This window comes from Sarcophilus harrisii, chromosome 3, assembly GCF_902635505.1.
Source record: "Sarcophilus harrisii chromosome 3, mSarHar1.11, whole genome shotgun sequence".
Lineage (NCBI taxonomy): Eukaryota > Metazoa > Chordata > Mammalia > Dasyuromorphia > Dasyuridae > Sarcophilus > Sarcophilus harrisii.
The window spans coordinates 432,081,266-432,102,765 of record NC_045428.1 but is presented as its reverse complement, the minus strand read 5'-3'; the positions used below and the strand labels follow the sequence as shown (position 1 = coordinate 432,102,765).

The window sequence follows — 21,500 nt, the reverse complement described above, 5'->3', positions numbered from 1 at the left end:
ATGGAGGCGGACCAATACATGTTAAATATGTTAAATACAATATATGTATACAGGTCCAAACAATTATTTTGCTGTACAAAAAGAATCAGACTTTGAAATAGTGTGCAATTAGCCTGTGAAGGAGATCAAAAATGCAGGTGGACAAAAATAGAGGGATTGGAAATTATCTGTGGTGGTTCATAATCATCTCCCAGAGTTCTTTCGCTGGGTCTAGCTGGTTCAATTCATTACTGCTCTATTGGAACCGATTTGGTTCATCTCATTGTTGAAGAGGGCCACGTCCATCAGAATTGATCATCATATGATTGTTGGAGGGGATGTGGGAAAACTGGGACATTGATTCATTGTTGGTGGAGTTGTGAACGAATCCAACCATTTTGGAGAGTAGTTTGTATCTATGCTCAAAAAAGTTATCAAACTGTGCATACCCTTTGATCCAGCAGTGTTACTACTGGGCTTATATCCCAAAAAGATCTCAAAGAAGGGAAAGGGACCTGTATGTGCACGAATGTTTGTGGCAGCCCTTTTTGTAGTGGCTAGAAACTGGAAACTGAATGGATGTCCATCAGTTGGAGAATGGCTGAATAAATTGTGGTATATGAAAATTATGGAATATTACTGTTCTGTAAGAAATGACCAACAGGATGATTTCAGAAAGGGCCTGGAGAGACTTACACGAACTGATGCTGAGTGAAATGAGCAGGACCAGGAGATCATTATATACTTCAACAACAATACTATATGATGACCAGTTCTGATGGACCTGGCCATCCTCAGCAACGAGATCAACCAAATCATTTCTAATGGAGCAGTAATGAACTGAACTAGCTATACCCAGAAAAAGAACTCTGGGAGATGACTAAAAACCATTACATTGAATTCCCAATCCCTATATTTATGCACACCTGCATTTTTGATTTCCTTCACAAGCTAATTGTACAATATTTCAGAGTCTGATTCTTTTTGTACAGCAAAATAACGTTTTGGTCATGTATACTTATTGTGTATCTAATTTATATTTTAATATATTTAACATCTACTGGTCATCCTGCCATCTAGGGGAGGGGGTGGGGGTAAGAGGTGAAAAATTGGAACAAGAGGTTTGGCAATTGTTAATGCTGTAAAGTTACCCATGTATATATCCTGTAAATAAAAGGCTATTAAATAAAAAAAAATAAAAATAAAATAAAAGATATGGGCAGGATCAAAAAAAAAACAAAAACAAAACAAAAAAAAAAAAGAATTGATCATCATATAGTTTTGTTGTTGAAGTATATAATGATCTCCTTGTCCTGCTCCTTTCACTCAGCATCAGTTCATCTAAGTCACTCCAGGCCTTTCTGGATACACCATTTCTTGAGTAAGTCTGTTGTTGTATTTTTCTGATTAAAACCCTCATTATTGGAGACTGAATTGATAATTTTCATAGATACAGGTACTTTAGTAATGCACATTGTGAAGTTTGAAAATGTTTATTTAATAGGTTAAGGAAGAGAACCTCAAAGATGTTAACTTGCTCAGGACATTAAAATTAGTTTTAGAGAACTTGAACCTCAGTCTCCTAAGACCAGTATTATTTAAATAATAAAAATGAATGAATTTTTATTTTAAACATGTCATTTAGCAAAAATATCAATACAGTGTTCATGTAGCATATATGCCTCACTTAACATTTCTTAAATACCACCTCTCTACCTTGTTAAGTGGTGCAGTGGATAAGACAGTAGGCCTGGAGTCAGAAAGAACAAAGTTCAAATATAATCTCATACATGTACTATCTATATGATCCTGAGCAAACCACTTAACCCTTTTTGCCTCAAGTTTCTTCATCTGTAATATGAGGTGGAAAAGGAAATGGCAGTCCACTCCAGTATCTTTGCTAAGAAACTCCAAATGATGTCATGACAAGTCAGACACAATTGAAATAACTCCATAAAAAAAAAAGTCTGCTTTAATTAGTTAAAAAAGGAAAAATTATATGAATTTAAGAAAATGATAGAGAAATTAGAATGCTACGTAAGGAAATAGCTCTTGGCTATCATCACTATTTAAATAAAATAACCTTTTCTTTGTACTTCAAGGAAAACTTGTAGGCTTTAATATTTCTTTGTATTGATGCTCCAAGTCTCCTGCCTTTAAACAGTTTTGCTTGTTCTTCACATATTCTTCCTGTTGTGGTTTAAAAATATTTTCAGAACTTTTTTTCTACATGGAATCTAGTTAAGAGATTTTTTTTTTTCTTTCTCATAGAGAATGTAAAATATTTTGGCGGTCTTCTGTTCTTTGTCCTTAATATGATTCTCCCATTCTTTAAAAAAAAAAAAAAAATTAACCAGTTCAATTTACCAAACATATTAAGCACTTTTTGTGTGCAGAGCATTCTGTTAGGAACTGGGAGAGATTGCAAAAAAGCTATCTGTAGTTTATAATAGTCATTTGTTTCTCTAACTTTTATTATTATTATTTTTTGTCAGGACTTACAATTTCATTGGTGTAAAGAACTGTCGGTGAAGAAATTTTCTTTACCTATATAAATTGATAGTTTTTATCCAGTTTATAGTCATAAAGAATTGCCTCTGTCGCTGAGTGGTTAAGTGTTTTGCATAGGGTAACAAACTCATCTAGGGTTAAGCTGAAATGAGGATGAACTTAAATCTTTCTATCTCTCTTCAACTCTCCTCTTAAAAAATAAAAAGAAAAATCTTAGTAATAACTTTTGTTTTTGTGTAACCTAGATTTCCTAGTAATTTTTTTTTCTTTTCCACCCCCTTCCAGAAAGTCATCCTCTATTTTTTAAAATTTATTTTAGAAAGAGAGGAAGAGAAGAAAAATTTCAGTAAAGATCATCAGTACATCAGGATAATTTTACATTATAAACAATATAAACAATATTTATACTTAAAGATCTTGTCATTTCTGTTTTTTGGGGCCAAGCTTGTTCTAATTTGCTACATCCACTTTAGATTATTTAGGGATAAATATTTATTGTTTATATTCTTGTAGTTATTGTGTATATTGTTTTCTTGGTTCTGCATCCTTCACTTTGCATCAGTTCATCCATACCTCAAGATTCTCTGTATTCATCTGGTTTGTTACTCCACAATTAGTCATTTTCTCCTCTCTGTTTGAAGATGACATGGTGGTTTGCTTGGAAATTCTAGAGAATGTGTAAAGAAATTGAATTAATCAGTAACCAGCAATTTTTCAGGCTCCAAAATAAGCCCACAAAAATAAAAAGTATTGCCATATAATAACAACAATATGCAAGACAATAACAGAAACAAAATAAAACAATAATCTCATTTAAACAGCATGATGCATCAAATATTTGAGAGTTTTACCAAAACACACTCAATATAGGTCAGTTGCAAAATAATCTTTAAAGAAGTGAAGAACAGCTTAAATAGGGGAAGGGATATTTAGCATTTGTGACTTGTGCCAATATCTTGAAAATGACAAAACTGTCAAAGTTAGTTTACAGATCTAATGCTTTATCAGACTACCAAAGGAGTATTTTTCTAAATGCCATCTGCAAATGAGATATTGGGGTATGTGTGCAAGCTAACGTTCTCTAATATTGGGAAACTTCCCAATCTATTCCTAAAATTTTAAAAATTGAGAAAAGATAATCTAGAATCCTGTGCTTTTAATGTTGTCTTAATCTCAAAAAGACAAGACAAAATATGATTTTAGGATTCTAAAGCCAAGAAACTAGTTAGAAACATAAAACTTCTGAAAGGAAAAGGATAAATATTTATTTAAGCACTTAATATGCTAAAAGCTCTACAAATATCTTATTTGATTCCCCCCTTCAACATTCCTGTGACATATAAGTAGTACTATTATCTCCATTTTATAGTTGAGGAAATTAAAGCAAAGATCAAGTAACTTGCCTTGTGTTACATAGCTATTATTAGATTATTGTCTCAGGGAGGATTTAAACCAAGGTCTTCCTGGCTTTAGAGCCAGGGATGCACCATAGCACCCCAGACCTGTCTTTAGGTGATAACCACCTCAAATCTCACCCGTTTATTATTTGGGTTTTGATAGCTCAGAGTGTAAATAAAAAGTGATTTCTGTCCTGGCCAGAAACCTTGAGGATTTTCTAGTCCTGACTTGATTGTTCTGAGAAGGCAAAGTAGATCATCTTTTGCCTCAAATCTTACCTAGCCTTGAATCATTAATGGGGAGTTTGCTTTAGACAAACTGAAATCTGAGAAAGAACTTAGCTTGAAAAGGCCAAGGTCTCCTACTGATTTGGGGCCATCAACAGTTGTCCTCCTTGCCATTGGACTCTTGATGTCTCTGGAGGAGAGTGAGGCTGATGACTTTGCACAGCCCTGACTCACTTAAATCCAATTCACTTGCAAGTTGTCAACTGGAAAATCACACCTTCAGGAAACTTACCGGAAAATTTTGATTTTGTAGTACAAGAGGAATAAATTCGTAGGTGGAAATCAGAGTAAAGCAAATAGTTCCCAGTCCTCATAGCAAAAGAAAGGGAGTAAGGGATACCAGAAAAGGGCATGGAATGGCAGGGAGACAAGGTGCAGCAAAGGTAGAAAAAAAAGACAAGACCACCTTCCACAAGGAGGAACAAAATGATGGTAATAGTTCCCCTTGGGAACTACTAGACTGAAGATAGAAGGAAGATAGAACAAGGCAGGACTCCAGCCAACTCCAGCTACACAAGCATTATCTCAGCCTAGCACAGTTGGCTAGTACCTGGTTTACCTCCCAAGAACACAGAGAGAATCAAGCTTGGGAAGCAGTAACAAATTGTCAGCTCAGGGGGGGAGCTCCATTCTTGATACAGTCAAGGTCGTCTTCTGCTTGCTTTGGGTTCAGTGTTTCTAGAAAATATAGAAACTTAAAAGAAAAGTTTAATAGCTCCTAACAAAGTCAAGACAACACTCTCATGATATTATTGGTCCTCTTTGAAGTATAAATAGCAAACAAAGTGATGAACCTATTTTATGATAAAAGTTTATAACAACCAGTGTGGAAATCAGACAATCCTAATTTCAAATATTGATATGGAGGTCCTTTTTATCATAATGATAATAGAATTATAGTCTTAGATCAAGAAAGATAGATAATATTAAATATTTTTAATACACATTGCTTTGTGAATCATGTTGGAAAGAAAAATCATAGCAAAAGGGAAAACCAACAGATAAAAAGAAGTGAACATTGAATGTGACACATGCTGTCTCCCTTTTCTTCTGGATGCAGATGGCATTTTCTGTCCAACGTCTATAGGGATTACTTTAGATCATTGAACCACTGAGAAGAATCAAGGAAGATCAACCATAGTTGATCATCACACATTCTTGCTGTTATTGTGTACAATGTATTCCTGCTTTTGCTTATTTCACTTAGCATCAGTTCGTGTAAATCTTTCCAGACCTTTCTAAAATCAGCTTGTTCCTTATTTTTTATAGAACAGCAATATTCCATTTATCTTATCCATATAAATCGTCAAGAGTTTCATGAAACAAAAAACCTTATCAGAACTATTTTCAATAAAAATAGAATTGGCTATTTTGTGATTACTCTTTAAAAAATTTAATGTGAGCAATATTTTAATTTTTTAATAGCCCAGTGTTGAAGTAATATCATAAAGTGTACTTGACAAATAAATAGAATTGTATTGAAATCTAAAAGAGATGAAGTATCTTGCTTTCATCATTATTTCATAAAACAAAATACGTAACTTTCGTTTATTGGGGAAAAAAATTTATGTGCTATTTCTGTTTTGACTTCATTGTAATCACCCTGAAGCAACACAATGTGGCATTTGCTTATATTTTTAATTAAGATTAATTTGGTTTCAGAATTTTTTTCTTTTTGAATGTCATAGAAAATCTATGGTCATATAGATCCAGGATTGTTAATTATTCTTATGGGTAATATTGTATGTAATTTTTTTATTGTATATTCAATAGTCTTATTCTATGTAATTTCTAAAAAATACAGTTGGATTAGGGAATACTTATACTGAGAAAAGATTTTCTAGTTTAATGTATAATTTTAGACTTTTTTGCAATTTTGAAATGTATTGTAAATTTTATTGTATGTGGTAGAAAAGTATGTTCTTGGTGTCCATTCTTAATGATGTTCATTTTAAAATGAAGTTGCTTGGTGGCTACTTTATCATTTCTTTGAAGGTATAATCCATTCCTTAATCAGTTGTTTTATTTTAGTTAAGTTAGATTCTTTACCCCATTTTATTGTGAAGCTTACTCTAATACAAACTTTTGTGTTTCTGATGCATATATTGATTGTAAACATGCTATTTCTCACATATTTTTGACAATTTATTTTCCAGAGCAATGACAATGAAGAACGGCTGCAAGTTGTTAAACTGCTAGCAAAAATGTTTGGGGCAAAGGATTCAGAATTGGCATCTCAAAATAAACCACTTTGGCAGTGCTATTTGGGAAGGTATGTGCTGTTTTTATTTCCCTTTCTTTAAGAGAAAATGTTGAAGTCTACTGATATTTCACACAAAATCTTTCATTTTAAACAAGATCAAAAATTAAGTCTGAATTCTTCATATGTAACATGACATAAATAATGATGATCAGTAATCTCATATGTGATTTTTTTCAGAACTTATAATAATTAGCCATTCTTGTACATGTGCCTTTCCGTCTTTTCTTCTCCCAATTTGATTTCATTGGTAAAATTTATTACCAGATTTTTGTTTTTCTTCCCAGGTTATTTTTATCTTTCTGAATCTGATTTTTCTCGGGCAATAAGAGAACTGTACAGATATGTACACATATATTGTATTTAAGATATACTTTAACACATTTAACATGTATCAGATTGCCTGCCATCTAGAGGAGGCAGGGTGGAGGAAGGGAAGGGAACAGTTGGAACAGAAATGATTGCAAAGGACAAGGTTGAAAAATTATCCATGCATATGTTTTGTCAATAAAAAGCTATGATAAAAAAATATTCATAAGATTATTTTAAATTTTTATATTGAACTAAATGCAAAATAAGAAAGAACAGGATAGAAAAAAAATTAAAATAAAAAATAACATTGTCACATGTCCAGCAGAACACTGAGGAGAATTCAAAATACATAATAATAAATTTCTATTTCAAGAAAATATATAAAATAAGAAATTTAAAAAAAAATTTTTTTTTGTCAGCTGATTAGATGACAAGGTTAGATTTTCCCCCCTGCTCTTCACACTTAGAATCTACTCAAGTATTTTTTGAATATTTAGTATATCATTGACAAATAGTTTTTTTCTGACATTCCTATATTGAATATTTCATTTTAATATATTTCATTGTTGTGATTAGTGATGATATCTAAATGTGATATGATTCATGCAGTTGACTTTGAAATTAAGTATAAAGATAATTAAGTGACAGGTATTGCAATATTACTTTAAAAAAAAACAACAAAAAGGAGAATGACTTTCTGAAATTGATTGGTTTCATTCTTAGTTAACTCTTAAAAAATGGTTTTGTCTCTTCAACAATGAGATGATTCAGACCATTTTCAATGATCTTGTGATGAAGAGAGCCATCTACATTCAGAGAGAAGAGTGTAGGGACTGAGTATGATTCACAACATAGTATCTTCACTCTTTTTGTTGTGGTTTTTTTTTTTGTTTGTTTGTTTTCATTTTCTTTCTCATTTTTTCCCTGTTTGATTTGATTTTTCTTGTGCAACAAAATAATTGCACAAATATGTATGCATATATTGTATTTAACATATATTCCTACCATGTTTGGCATAAAAAAACCCCAAAACCCAGGGGTCTGAACCAAAAGAAATAATAATAAATTGTAATTCAAACGATTGAGTTTACTTTGTGAAGTAAATAACAAATTTTTGTGCAAAAAATTGTAAGTTTTCATTTATTCTCATTAATATTCTAGATTCTGTCTATTCATTCTTACTCTTACTTTTCTGTCCACTGTGTTCTTTGTTTTTGTTTTTTTCAGCTTTCTACTGTTTTTTTTTTTTTTTCAGTTTTCTATTATTTTTGAGGCTTTCTATATTTCTTGTATTTCTAGTGTATTCCATTACCCTCCTAGTAGTACCATATTTATTTCATTTACTCAGTACCTAATTTAGGCAATTTCTTAATTCATTTGGTTACCAAGACTAATAGAAACAAAAAATCTTGCAGTTACTTCTTTGTCTTTGAAATGCAGAAAGAGCATCTATTAGTCCAGATCAAGTGTTCTATATGAGGGCCTAATGGGATTTTTGAGAATGGAAGTAGCTCAGTTTCAGAGGATGCATGAATAATTCACACATGGATGTTTATAGTTTTTGATTTTTAGAATACTTTGTTTTTTTAAAAGAATTATATGAATTTTAAAATTTAGAGCTTGAATATCAAAATATATTTTATTGAAATATTTACCAAAATATTTAGGTTCTTTGTTGTAGCCATTATTTAAATGAACGTTTTGATTCAAGAATATGTATATATTTTAGTGTTCACAATATAAACTTTTGGACTAAATTATAACTGATATCTTAAATTTGAATTGTTATCTATTTTTTCAGTGCTAAGATTTTAACTCATGAATTTGGTTATTAAAAATTGGTCTGTAATATAAAATGTTTTGAATTTGATTGCGCTTGCTGTTTATGTGAACTTGAAGAAATAACCAATGTTCATGTGTGTATACACACACACACACACACACACACACACACACTTCCTTTTATGAAGGGGTTGATCTCAGTGATTTACAAAGTCTCTGAACCAGTTATAATCTTGAAATAAAATTAAGTGATTTACATGAGAAAATTAAAATTTTAAACACTTTAGTTAATATTTTGAAACTAAGTAATGCTTTTTAATTACAATTAGTTTTTAATTCTAGTTCTTGGAGACTATTAATTACATTAATAATTAATTAATAATTACTTTAAAAGGCTCTTAAGAGAAAATTTTTCATTAAATTACATTTTAAATTTTAATCTAGAAATTAATTATTTGTACACAAGAACTATAGATTCTTTATGATTATCTTGCTAAATTGTGATGTATGTGGTAGATATTTTTATTTTCATCTTGTAAATCTGGAAAACTAAAGTATTAAGAGGAATGTAACGTCAGATTTCATTTATTAAGCTTTATTGAGACTTGTACGGGGCTATGAACTAGAATCCAATTTTGAAACTTCCATTTATTGTGTGCTTAATTCCATAATTAAGATTATTTGATGTAAATAAACATTAATGGTTAAATTTGGCACATTCAGACAATTTTTTTTCTTATTTATAATATTCATCTGGTTAACTTTGACTTTTATTTTCATACTTGTGTATATATATAGGATTTTGAAGCATTGTTTCTCAGTAAAGAATCTTGAAATCAGGAAGAGCTAGTTTCATATGATCTGTATGAATACTGGCTACTCTTATTAAACTGCTCAGTGCTCCAGCCATTCTTTAAGAATGTTAAAAACGAGTTATGCTAATTTTCATCTGTGGAAGGAATTTCTAAAGGAGCAATTCCTCCTACTGCTGAAATCACTTATTTAGACTCTCTCCATCCCCCCTTTCCCTCCCTTCAAAATGGAGGGAATATTATGAAAAGGTTTCAGGGATTCTTTCTCTCAAAATTAAGATTTTTGAAATTATTGAGTATTGATGAAAATGTAAATTTTTAGGGTTTTTTATATTTCTAAATTTTTTTTCAGATTATTAGGAACTTAATGACCCTGAAGAAAATTAGCTATCTCATTAACATTAAATTGGATTAATAGTAGTAATGTCCATTTATGAAATAGTTCTTGATGTTTTGCAAAACACTTTGCTAAGGAAACAAGATAAGAGACTTCAAGGGACTTGATTAAATTCACTATAACCTAGAGGAGTTGGCAGAAATGGAACTGAAAACCATTTCTTAAATTTCAATTTTCTTTCCATTGTACTATACTGCTACATTCCAGCACATTCTTAATAAAGTTGTCATCATAGAGTTTTATTTTTAAATCAACTTAATCATGTTATCTCAGTATTCTACACGACTACTTTCAAAAAAAAGAAATCACCTTTCTTTAAATGAATACTTCTCTAAAATGTTTCCCTGGCCATGTAAAAAAAAAATTTATTTGAATAATTTTTATTATTTTTATGCAGCATTCAGATACACACAAAATCAATGACTTGACAACATTTTTTAGGATTTTGTAGTATAAGAAAATAGAAACAAGTAGTTCTAATCCAGCTTTCAAAATGTCTTTTTCTTAAATGAAATAAATCTTTGGAGTAAGAATTGAGTTCACGCTTTACTCCTTATTTTTGTATTTTAAACATAATGTTTTTTTCTTTTTATATTTTAAATAGGTTTAATGATATTCATGTACCTATACGGCTTGAATGTGTGAAATTTGCCAGCCATTGCCTTATGAACCATCCTGATTTGGCAAAGGATTTAACAGGTATTAAGGAATTTTTTAAAAGAAATTTTTAAAAAAGATGATTAATTATTCATTTTATATGCTACATTGGAGATTTTTTCAACAGATAAATTGCTTTTTCACCTGTATTGATAGCCATATTTGTTCATCATTGATGAGGCTTGCCTCCTTTGATAGTGAGTTGTTTTCAGTTGTCTGACTCTTGAAGAAACCCATTTGGGTTTTCTTAGTAAAGATTCTGGAGTGGCTTGGCATTTCCCTCTTCAGCTCACTTAATAGATGAGGAAAATGACGCAAACAAGTTTAAATGGCTTTCCCAGGATCATACAACTGGTAAGTGTCTGAGACCACATTTGAACTTAGAACATTGAGTCTTCCTGCTCCATTCTTTGCATTCAATCTACTATATCACCTACCTGGCCGCCTTAGCATGCTAAAATCTGTAACTCTACAATGTAATGTAGAAGATATCTGATAAAACTAGGACTCTTTGGAGGGAATATATCTCTTAATCTTGGGGCAATTCTAAATTTCTAGGGGATTTAGGATTTCTGGGGTCTTAAGTAGATTTAACACTGAATTGTTGGTTTTCCCATGAGGATTTCACTTTATAAAGTGACAGTTTTTAGAAAACAATGTTTAAAGGTAAACAATTATAGATCCTAACTCCTTTGTTGGAATGTAGAAATTCTGAACTGCTAATGTGCTTTATATAGTTCAAGTAGTAAAAGAAGTTTATAGATTAATTAAATGATGTTATTTATCATTGTGGTTTTTGAAGTGAACTTTAATGGGGGAAATATTTTAGGACATTTAGGAAAGTTAAAATTAAAGGTCATTTTGTTCCCAAATATAGCTGAAGCTAAAATGTTTAAAGTAACTTTGCATATAGGTTATCATTTCTGTCTTAAGCCTTCAGTAAAAATGCTTTTATGTCTATGAAAATAACTATTAAAACTTTTTTTCATGGGACTTAACATTTTCTTCTAAGAACCCACTTTTTCATTGTTGGTACCCAGTTAGCTAGTGTCAGTGACTGATTAATACTTTTAGAAACTTAGCATTCTTAAGAGATAAGGAAGCCTACTTTATATTTGACTTCAGAACAGTTTAAAATGACTTTCATAGGAATATTGAGATTTTTCATTACTATTTAATAGCTTTATCCATTGAGCATTTCACTTATTTAACAAAACTGAATTTTACAAACCTTTAATAATACCTAATATATGCACAACAATTGTGTTAGTCACTGAGGATAGAGAGTCAAATAGGAAATTGCCTAATAAGATAATTTTTGAGGAGATGTCAGAACAGGAAAATTTTGCAGGAAAGGTACTTTGGGGGAATTACTTTTAAAGTACTTTGGTTCTATATGTAAAACATTTTGTAAACTTTAAGACACTACATACATGTTCACTATTATTAGTGATCTATGAAGTTATTAACAGTCTTAAGAATGCTTCCATGGTAGTATTTTTTTCCTGTTGCCCTCTGACCTCTGCCCAAGGGACATCATTCTAGGCCTCTTTGGAGATTTTGTTGGTTTTGGAGAGTGCCTTTTTCGATAATCTTTATGATGGTCTAGAATAGATTGAAGTCTATGGGTTGTTATAAATTAATCTTTTAGGGTTTCAGTATCTTCCTCTATAAAGTAATGAAGGGATTCGATTAAAAGATGATCTCTTAGGATTATGTCTACCTCTAAGTTTTGTAGTGCTTTGGGATTTGATAATTGTATTGAGTTGACAGATTTTTCAGTTCTCTTTTGGTTTTCATGGACAGCTTTTCAATTCACTTCTATTGGGTATTCTTTCTATCAATTCAATTCTAATGGGTATCATCTTTCAGGCATCAGGTCATTCTCCTTCTGTTCTCATTCTATTCTCTTCTCAAGCCTTGCTTTTCCATTCCATATCAGATACACAGATAATGATCATATCTTTGGTCTAGCTATCATCCACAGCTCATCTACTTTCATACTCATGAATATCTTTATCTATGACTTATGCCTTCTACTCTTCTTAGTTTTTTATTTTTTTTACTGTTCTTCACTCTACACTACAGCTCTGCTGATCCATTTGCTTTTCCTAGCAGCTGATGCTCTCTTGTCTCTGCATCTTTGCACTGATACTTTGACTCCTTTGCCTAGTATAGTCTCCTACTTTACCTCTGTCTCTTGGACTTCTTGGATTCCTTCCAGACTGCTTAAATCTTATCTTTTTCAGGAAACGTTTCTCTAGCCTCTTGCCTCAATCCTATCCAATAGTGCCTTCAAGATTATGTCATTGTTATTGATGTTTTCCTATTAGAAAATGAATTACTCGAAAGCAGGAATAATGCTTTTACTTTTTTGTGTATTCCTTCAGTGCCTAGTACATAGTAATCATTTAATAAATGTTTGTTGATTTGCTAGTTTATTTCAGACATTTATTAAATTATTTGTGTATGCAGTGTAGTGTTATAGGCATTTAGAATATAAAATTTAGAAACACAACAATCTCTTCCTTCAAGAAGTGCTTATGTTCCACTTGGTCAGTATAATATATACAATAATAACTTTATAACCAGAAATATTGAGGAAGAAAAGACCACTTGGAGACGCATGAGATCATGGAGGAGTAGTATTTGAGTTAAAATTTGATGAATCAAATGATTTTGATAGGTTTATATGAGTGTGTGCTTTCCTAGTCATAGGAGTGGCTAATTATTTCTATTTACATCTCCTTTATATGCTAGGATTAGATACTGTTTGTATATTGTATATTGTAATATATATTACATTACAATGTAAAGTGCACAGTATTTGTATTCAGAAGAAAATAATATAAGGAAGTCTCAGAAGGTAAAGATTTAAAGGACAGTATGGTATTCTTGAGCCAGAGAGTAAACATGGCTTAAATATATAGCTAGGTTTAGGAAAACCTAAGTGTTATACATTGGGTTTCTTAGCTCTACTCAAGGACTAGTTGAGAGGCCTCTTCTTTTCCTGCTTTCTCTTTATTTCACACCCTCAAACAGTTGCCCTATAGTCTCAGCCTAGAGTCATCTAATACTGAATAAGGCCATTGCTTGACCAGATTCCAATTAGGTCTAGAGATCAAAAAACAGATTTTTTTTTGTTAACAGGATTTCTCAATTAAAGCTAGGACCTCTAATACTAGGTCTAATTTTTTTTTCTTCTTAATGCTTAAGGGAGAACTAACTAATGAGACCTTCTGCTGTCAGAGGATATTGGGAGCCACAGTAAAATGGTACTATATCTTGGTCTTTGTCTGAAAAACTTATACTTACTCCTCTCAAATCTTTTTTGTCTTTCCATTCTTTTGGATCTTACATTAAGAAACATCTCATTTTAGGTCTTTTCCTCTTATACTTCTCAATTTGTTTTCAGAAACCACTACATTATCCATATCCTACCTACCGCCTAACCATTAGTGTCCCCCTCAGGACCTGTCCTGGGTCCTTCTCTTTTTTCTTTGTTTTCTGTTCCTTTTATTGATTTTTATCAGCTTTCATTCATGGTTAAATGGTTTCTTTACAAGTATCAGTTACAAGTAATAGCTTTAGTTTCTTTTCCCAAATCCCAACCCTTTTTCATATTTCTTTTTGGATGTCTTGGGACAGTTAGGTGTTGTAGTCAAGTAGACTCATCTTCCTGATTTCAAATCTGGCCTCAGACACTTATTAGCAATATGACCCTGTTCAATTAGCCCTATTTACTTCAGTTCCTTACCAAATGAGATAGAGAAGGTAATGGCAAACCCACTACAGTAGCCTTGCCAATAAAACCCTCAAATGGTGGGGTCATAAAGAATCAGACATGATTGAAAAACTATTGAAGCAATAGTGAACAACAGCAAATTGAGGATGTCTCAAATATTATAGCAGTTGGTTGTATAGGAGCTAAAATTTGATTCTGGAGTTCTAATCTAATCAAAACAATTACTAGCTCTGTGTGACTGATCAAGTCACTTAATTTCTGTCTGCCTAAGTTTATCTTTAAAAGATCATAATAGATCATAGAAGATCAAAATAGCATCCATTCCTAGGATGGTTATAAGAATAAAATGAGATTTTATTTGTAAATCACTTTGCAAATGTTAAAAGTGCTATATAAATAGTACTAAACAAAATAGTAATAAACAAAACTCTTCTCCCATTTTCTTGAACTCTTTTCCTTTACCTTATTTCCTATCATCTAGATTTGCAGCCTTAGCATTAACCTTGATTCATCTATCTCTATATCATCATCTCTATCTACTATGTTGAATTAATTGCTAAATCTAATCACTTGAATTTCCATGATATTTCTGAATTGTACCTTTTTCCCACATGGCCCTCATCTTAGTTTACATGTGCACTGTTTCTCACTTGAAGGATTAGAACAGCCTCTTGGTTGGATACCTTGCTTATAGTCTACATATAGTCCTCTATACTGTTTCCCAACATAGTCTTTCTAAAGGTCAGGTCTGACCATGTTATTCTCTAAATCAATAAACTTTAGCAACCCAAGCCAGTCTTTTTGTTTCCTGAATTCAACATTCCATTTTTTGTCTCCTTGTTTTTGTATTAGCCTACTTCTCTTGGAATTTATTTCCTCTTCATTTTTGCCTTTTAGAATTCCTAATTACCTTTAATTTATAATGCCACTTTCTTTGAAAAGCTTTTCCTTATTTCCCTAGCTTTAAAAATTTTTCCCTCCTCACAGAGTGTGTGTGTGTGTGTGTGTGTGTGTGTGTGTGTGTGTGTGTGTGTGTTTTGTAGTCCTCTTGAGGGTATAGGTTGCTTTTCATTTTGTCTTCATATTCTATATATTCCACTTAGACCAATTTAGAAAAAGAGATGAACATAGATATGTATGCTAATAATGGATCTTTATGTATGCAGAAACCCTATTGTGTGATTCATCTCTGTTGCTAAAAAAGTAAAAATTTTATTCTTCAAATGCCTTATCTTACTCTCCTCTGTCTCTCTTTCTCTTTTTCTCCCTCTCCTTTTTCCATCTCTCTTCCTCTCTTCTTTCCTCTCTCACTTTCCCCTGCTTCTCTGTTCTCCTCTCCATCTTCTTTCTTTCTTTTCCAACAACAAAAGATTTAGTAATAAGGTTTTTTTTGGCAGTCCAAAGAGGCTCATGAACATTTAGTGGTAGGTTGATCAATTTTCGAACTGTGGCACTTCTGGAAGATTACTTGCTAATGTAGGAAATCAGTATCAATGGAGATGTTGGTTAAATTACAAATTTTTAAAATAGAGACATTTTCTCAGTCAAGAAGACCTCGATGAAAAAAGTGTTTGCTGTAGATAAGCTATCTGTTAGTGATTAATTATTTGATGAATACTTTCTGTTTTGTTGATATATCCTAACATTCTGCTATCTGAGAGAGATTTTAATACTTTAATTATATTGGTCTCTTTACTTCATATTTCAGTGTTAGGCTTCTAGACTTAAAAGCTGAAATGGTTTTTAGAGATTATTTAATACAATCCTTTAATTATACAGATGAGGAAACTGAGGCTAGATGAGTTAAATAACGAGCAAAATTACTCAACAAGTAAATGGCAGAGCTAGCTAAAGATTCATTCACTATATGTTCTCCTAAATATCAACCCTTTAACAAAACTGTATATAATTTAAGGGATCATAAAGGAAACATTCTGATCTTTCTCTGAAAGAACAGATTTGTTTTTACATTATAATACACTCTAACTTTTTACCTACCAACATATGTGTATGTATGTGTGTGTGTGTGTGTGAGTGATATATATATATATATATACATACATATACATACATATATTCTGTTTCTTCTTCTCCCTTTTATATGCAGTAGCATAAGTCAAAGAAATAATGGTTAAAAAAATCTATCACTTATTTGTGTTAAACTAATATAAATAAACAGTTTTTTTTTTTCAGATCCTGGTGACATAGTTTTTGTTAAACTTTACTAATTCCTTTTTCTTTTTTAGTTATGTTTTCATTACTTATATGAGTTATTTAATTGGTTTAAGCTTAAAAAATTTTCATTATAGAAATTTTTTTCTTTCAGAATATCTTAAAGTGAGATCACATGATCCTGAAGAAGCCATTAGACATGATGTTATTGTATCTATAGTTACAGCAGCTAAAAAAGATATTCTACTTGTTAATGATCACTTACTTAATTTTGTGCGAGAACGAACATTAGACAAACGGGTAAGTAGGCATGAGTGATTATTTGTAGTTTGAGCTGCTAAATATTTCATATTTAAATATGCTAAATGTTCCATATTTGAATATTTCATATTTTCTTCCTCTCTTGATAGACTTGGTAGCACATTTACTGGGGAAATAGCTGGTATAGAGAATTCATGTTGAAGAAACTTGCAGACCTACAAAACTTGTACAAAGTCTTCTGTTAATTTTTAGTTTTGGTAGTTGCTTGTAGTATGGAGATAGGAAATCACTTGCTGATGGTCACACAGTACTGTTTATGTCAAAGATAGGACTTCTGGCAGCTTGTTGGTGCAGTGGATAGTGCACCATTCCTGAGGTCAAGAGCACCTGAATTCAAATCTGGCCTCAGACACTTAACACTTCCTAGCTGTGTGTCCCTGGGCAAGCCACTTGACCCCTATTGCTTCAGCCAAAAAAAAAAAAGAAAGAAAGATAGAACTTCCTAGGTTTAAAGCAGGTCTTCTTTTCTACTCGTAATAATACTGCCTCTCTGTTGAATTTCTAATGGCACTTTTGTTGCCCCAAATAATTATTGTCTCATTGTTAAATTTAGAAATGAGATTCTTATAGTAGAGGTAAATTCAAGAACTTAAACCCTTCTCTCTCATTCCTGGGCTTTTACTTCATGTGGTGACCATAATTTTTATGATTTTAAATATTGATTTTTAGAGATCCTTTGAAACTCATGCTTTGTTACATCTCTTATTCTTTTTTCTGTCTCCCGTCAAGATATAGGTGCCAATATTAATGTTAATTCAATGTGATCAGTGTTTATTTTAGTGGAGTATTGTTTGTGATATTGTGACCATGTGTTTAAAAAAAAAACAACCTAGTTCTCTTAGAGCAACATATGACTAGTTCTAGTTTTACTTTCTTCAGCCTGGAACTTTTGTCCCTGTAATAAGCGTGTGTTAATGTAGCACTGAATTATCTCTCTAATTCATCAAGCACTTAGTTCATTGTCTACCACATAATAAGCACTCAGTAAATGCTTAGTTGACTTACTGACTCTAATGCTGGCATGTAGTTGCTTCCAAATGAGCCTTCTAAGTAATGTGGATTTCTCATCAGTTATTAAATTTATTTGGTGAATCATTGCATTTAGTGATCTATTCAATATAGGCAAGGAAAATTAGGGAACAGCAGGTAAATGTTTCAAATTTATTCAGTATCTTTAGCTGTATGTATTAAGTAGTTTTGAAATATTAGTACATAATCTTCTTTGGAAATGTACCAGAACCATTATATGACAATTTTCTAGTTGCCAAGTTTTTGTTTAAAATATGGGACAGAAATATCAACATTAAATGAAATCCAAAGAAATTCTCCAAACTGACTCTTCAGTTATTAATTTCAACCATCAGTGTCTCCACCACACATTTTAGCCAGATCAATCAATAAACAATTTATTAAGTACCTACAGTATGTCAATTACAGTGCTTCATGTAAAGGAGTTTACAATCTAATGGGTAAGACAGTATGGAAATGTACACTGACACGTGTGTGTATATACATACACAAATGGAGCAAGCTGTGTACAGAACATATAGGAGGAAAGGAGATTTGGAATGACTTGTTCAAGGAGAATAGTATCACTAAATCAAAAAATATGAGTTGAAAAATAAGTTTTAAGAAGACTTCTAGGGTAATATAGGATTCGAGTATTAAGAGCTTTGAATGCCAAACAGAGCATTTTGTATTTGATATTGTAGGTAATAGGAAGCTACTGGAAATTGAGTTGGGGTATAGGAGTGTGTGTATGTGTGTGTATGGACATGAAAGATCCTGTTTTAGGGCAATCAACCCACTAGCAGACTATTAGACAGTAGTTCAGATATGAAATAATAAAGACCTGCATTAGAATGGTGACAGTGTCACAGGAGAGAATAGGGCATATTCAAGAGATGTTGCAAAGGAAAAATCAAGAAGTCTTCGCAGTAGGAGGTATATAGGGGTATGAGAGAGATTGAGGAATCCAGCATGGCTCCTAGATTTCAGGACTGGAGGACTAGGAAGATAGTATTGTCCTCAACAGTAAGAATATGGAAGTTAGAGTTTAGGGGGGGGGAAATAACTTCTGTTTTGAACATATGTGTGAGATGTGTGAAAGGGAGTTGGAAAGGCATTATTGAGATTAGAGTAGGAAAGATGACAATCATCAGTGGGAAAGATAGTGATTAAATCTATGGGAACTGATGAGAGAAGAGAAGACAGCTCAAGATAGAACCCTGAAGAATACCTATGGGGGCTGATCTAGATGAGGATTCAGTAAAGGAATTGAGGAGTAGTCATATAGCTAGGAGGAGAACTGAAAGTGGTGTCTGAAAATGTAAAAGAGAGTTTAAAGGAGAACAGCCTTCAGTGGTGTCTAAAGTTGCAGAGAAGTCAAGGAAAATTAGAATATTGAATTTGTTAACTAATGAGATACCATCGAGTTTAGAAAGAGCAGTTGCCATGGAAAGATAAGATCAAAAGGACAAAAACAGGTTGCAGAAGAAAAGAAAAGGGAGGGAAAGACGAACATTTGTACAGGGTACAAAATGGAGATTTTTTTACATCATAGAATGTAAAAATTTGAAGGTCAAGGAGACCTGCTAGCTCTGTTCCTGTTTTATTTTTATAATTTTGCAGATGTGGAAAATAAATCTCAGAGAGGTTAAATTGTTCAAGGTTACACAGCTAGATAAATGTTTTAAGGATTAACAAATTATGTTAAAGTATAGCTTCAAGGTGAATAGTACATGTATTTCCTCAGTTTTATACACAGGATATGAGTCTCCAACAAATTGGTGTCTGAGGTAAGATGTTTGAATATAGTCCTGATCCAGTATCCTTTTAACTTTCCCTGTAACTTCTGTTTATTATTTGTTTAGTATTACTATATGGCAGAACATGGGTCAGATCTCAAATCTTTGAAATGCCTCTTCTTCCCTTCACAAGTCAAATTAATATGATCACCACCACCACCCTCATTACCATCTTTCCTCAGAACCTGATGAGGGTACCACCAGGACCATAAACCCTGAGAGCCTTGGAAATAGTGTACTCACTCTTAAACCTCCAGACATAATTTCCAGTCCAGTCTCCAAAGTCATTATTGAAAGAAGAAATCGTTGTGGAGAGGGTACCCATCTTTTTCATTACCAAGGATCAACTGCCAACCAACTGCCATCAACAGTCAGATAGATGCAAAAATTCTGCAATTAGCATCTCTCATACCACCAGTCTTGCTTTAGACAAGCTCTCAAAACTGTCATCTAGAGTAGTAATTCCCCTGAAGGAGGAGCAGCAGTTTAAATGATTTTCTAAGATATGTATATATGTATAGTCCTGAGCAGCCTATTAGGCAGTTTAAATGATTTTTTAAGATATATATATATATATATATATATATCCTTCTGATAATCCTAAGCAAAAAGATCATTGTAAAGATAATTAATAGGTTATGTGGGGCAGCTAGATGGTTCCTGAACTCAAATCCAGTCTCAGGCATTTAACACTATAGCTGTGTGACCCTGGGTAAGTCATTTAATCCCAATTGTCTTGACAAATTCAATGAAGAACTTGAGAAGAATCTTTCAAACCAAGTTTTATAAATTGCTATTTGTTGACTTCATCATGATTTTGTTCAGAAAAGTAGTTGAAAATTTTGTTAGAAACTATGGCTTAATATTAAATTCAAGAAGAGTAAAACTTGTAGATTACTTCAGTGCTATATATCTATCACAAAGAGAGAATTAGAAGACACTGAACATGATAAGCTCTGAACAAGATAAAAAAGAATGAATTTGAGATTCTGGTTCCTAATATAGATGTTATCAAAATCATTTGACTTGATGATGATAATAAATAGCTTTTACATAATGTTGTAAAGTTTGCAAAACACTTTGCAAATATTATCTTATTTGATTCTTACAACTTGTTATTATACCCATTTTACAGATTAAGAAAATGAGACAGCCAGAGATTGAGTGACTTGCCCAGGATCACATGTCTGCTAATTGTCTATGGTTATATTTGAACTCAAATCTTTTTGATCCTTGATCCCATCTTTAGTGTTCTTTCTACAATATCACTTAGCTGCTACTAGATTACTATAATCACATCACTTAACTTGTTAAAAGAAATGTCAAATTCAATACTAAATGGGATGACTGAAATATTTCATTAGTTTGAGTATTAAGTATTAAAAAAAATCTTTTGGTACTGAAAATTAGAAACTGGGTTAAAAAAAAAACAACAGAGATTCTTATCATTTCCTATAAATATTTCATGCAATGACTCAAAGATGCCAAAACAACATACAAATTACCCTAGCTAAGAAATACATAACCTTCTTATTGGAGAATAGCCAGTGTCAGAATAAATTTAGAATACAAGCTCATATGCAAATGGCTATTGTGAGAATATGGTGGTTCCCTGATAAATAGTCAAAGAATAGAAAAGGCACTTTTCTGAGGAAAAAAATCAAAACAATTTATGGTCATATGAAAAAGGGCCCTAAATCATTATTGATTAGAAAAATGCAAATGAAAAAAACTTTGAGATAGCATTTTATACCTGGCAGATTAGCTAAAATGCTAGAACTGGAAAGTGACAAATGTTAGAGGGAATATGTAAAAATTCCGGATTTTTTAAATTCATTGTTGGTGGATCTGAACTGATCAGATCTTTTGGAAAGTGATTTGGAATTATGCCCAAAGAGTTGTTATACTTTGACTTTTGACCCAGTGACTTCTGACACTATTAGGTCTGTTTCCGGAAATGATTAAGGGAAAAAGAAAAAAAACCCAATATATTCTAAAATATTTGTAGCAGCTTTATTTGTGGTTACAAAGAACTAGAAATTGTGGGAATATCTGTTAAC

General features: G+C 32.0%; 1 protein-coding gene and 1 long non-coding RNA gene across 7 annotated transcripts in view; one reads left to right on the top strand and one right to left on the bottom strand.

The window, feature by feature from the left end:
- PDS5B (PDS5 cohesin associated factor B) overlaps window positions 1-21,500 on the top strand; it is a 210,854-nt gene that overhangs the window by 82,321 nt on the left and 107,033 nt on the right. For all 6 annotated transcript variants that reach the window (XM_031960714.1, XM_031960713.1, XM_031960715.1 and 3 more), the window contains 3 exons: window positions 6,332-6,447; window positions 10,343-10,437; window positions 16,467-16,612. In XM_031960714.1, the coding sequence (XP_031816574.1) occupies window positions 6,332-6,447; window positions 10,343-10,437; window positions 16,467-16,612 (357 nt within the window). The remainder of the gene's footprint in view (window positions 1-6,331; window positions 6,448-10,342; window positions 10,438-16,466; window positions 16,613-21,500) is intronic.
- LOC100914030 lies at window positions 1,945-19,852 on the bottom strand. Its single transcript, XR_147686.3, has 3 exons — window positions 19,684-19,852; window positions 3,064-3,157; window positions 1,945-2,308 (listed from the first exon to the last, which is right to left on the bottom strand). It is a non-coding gene; the product is annotated as an uncharacterized LOC100914030 (long non-coding RNA).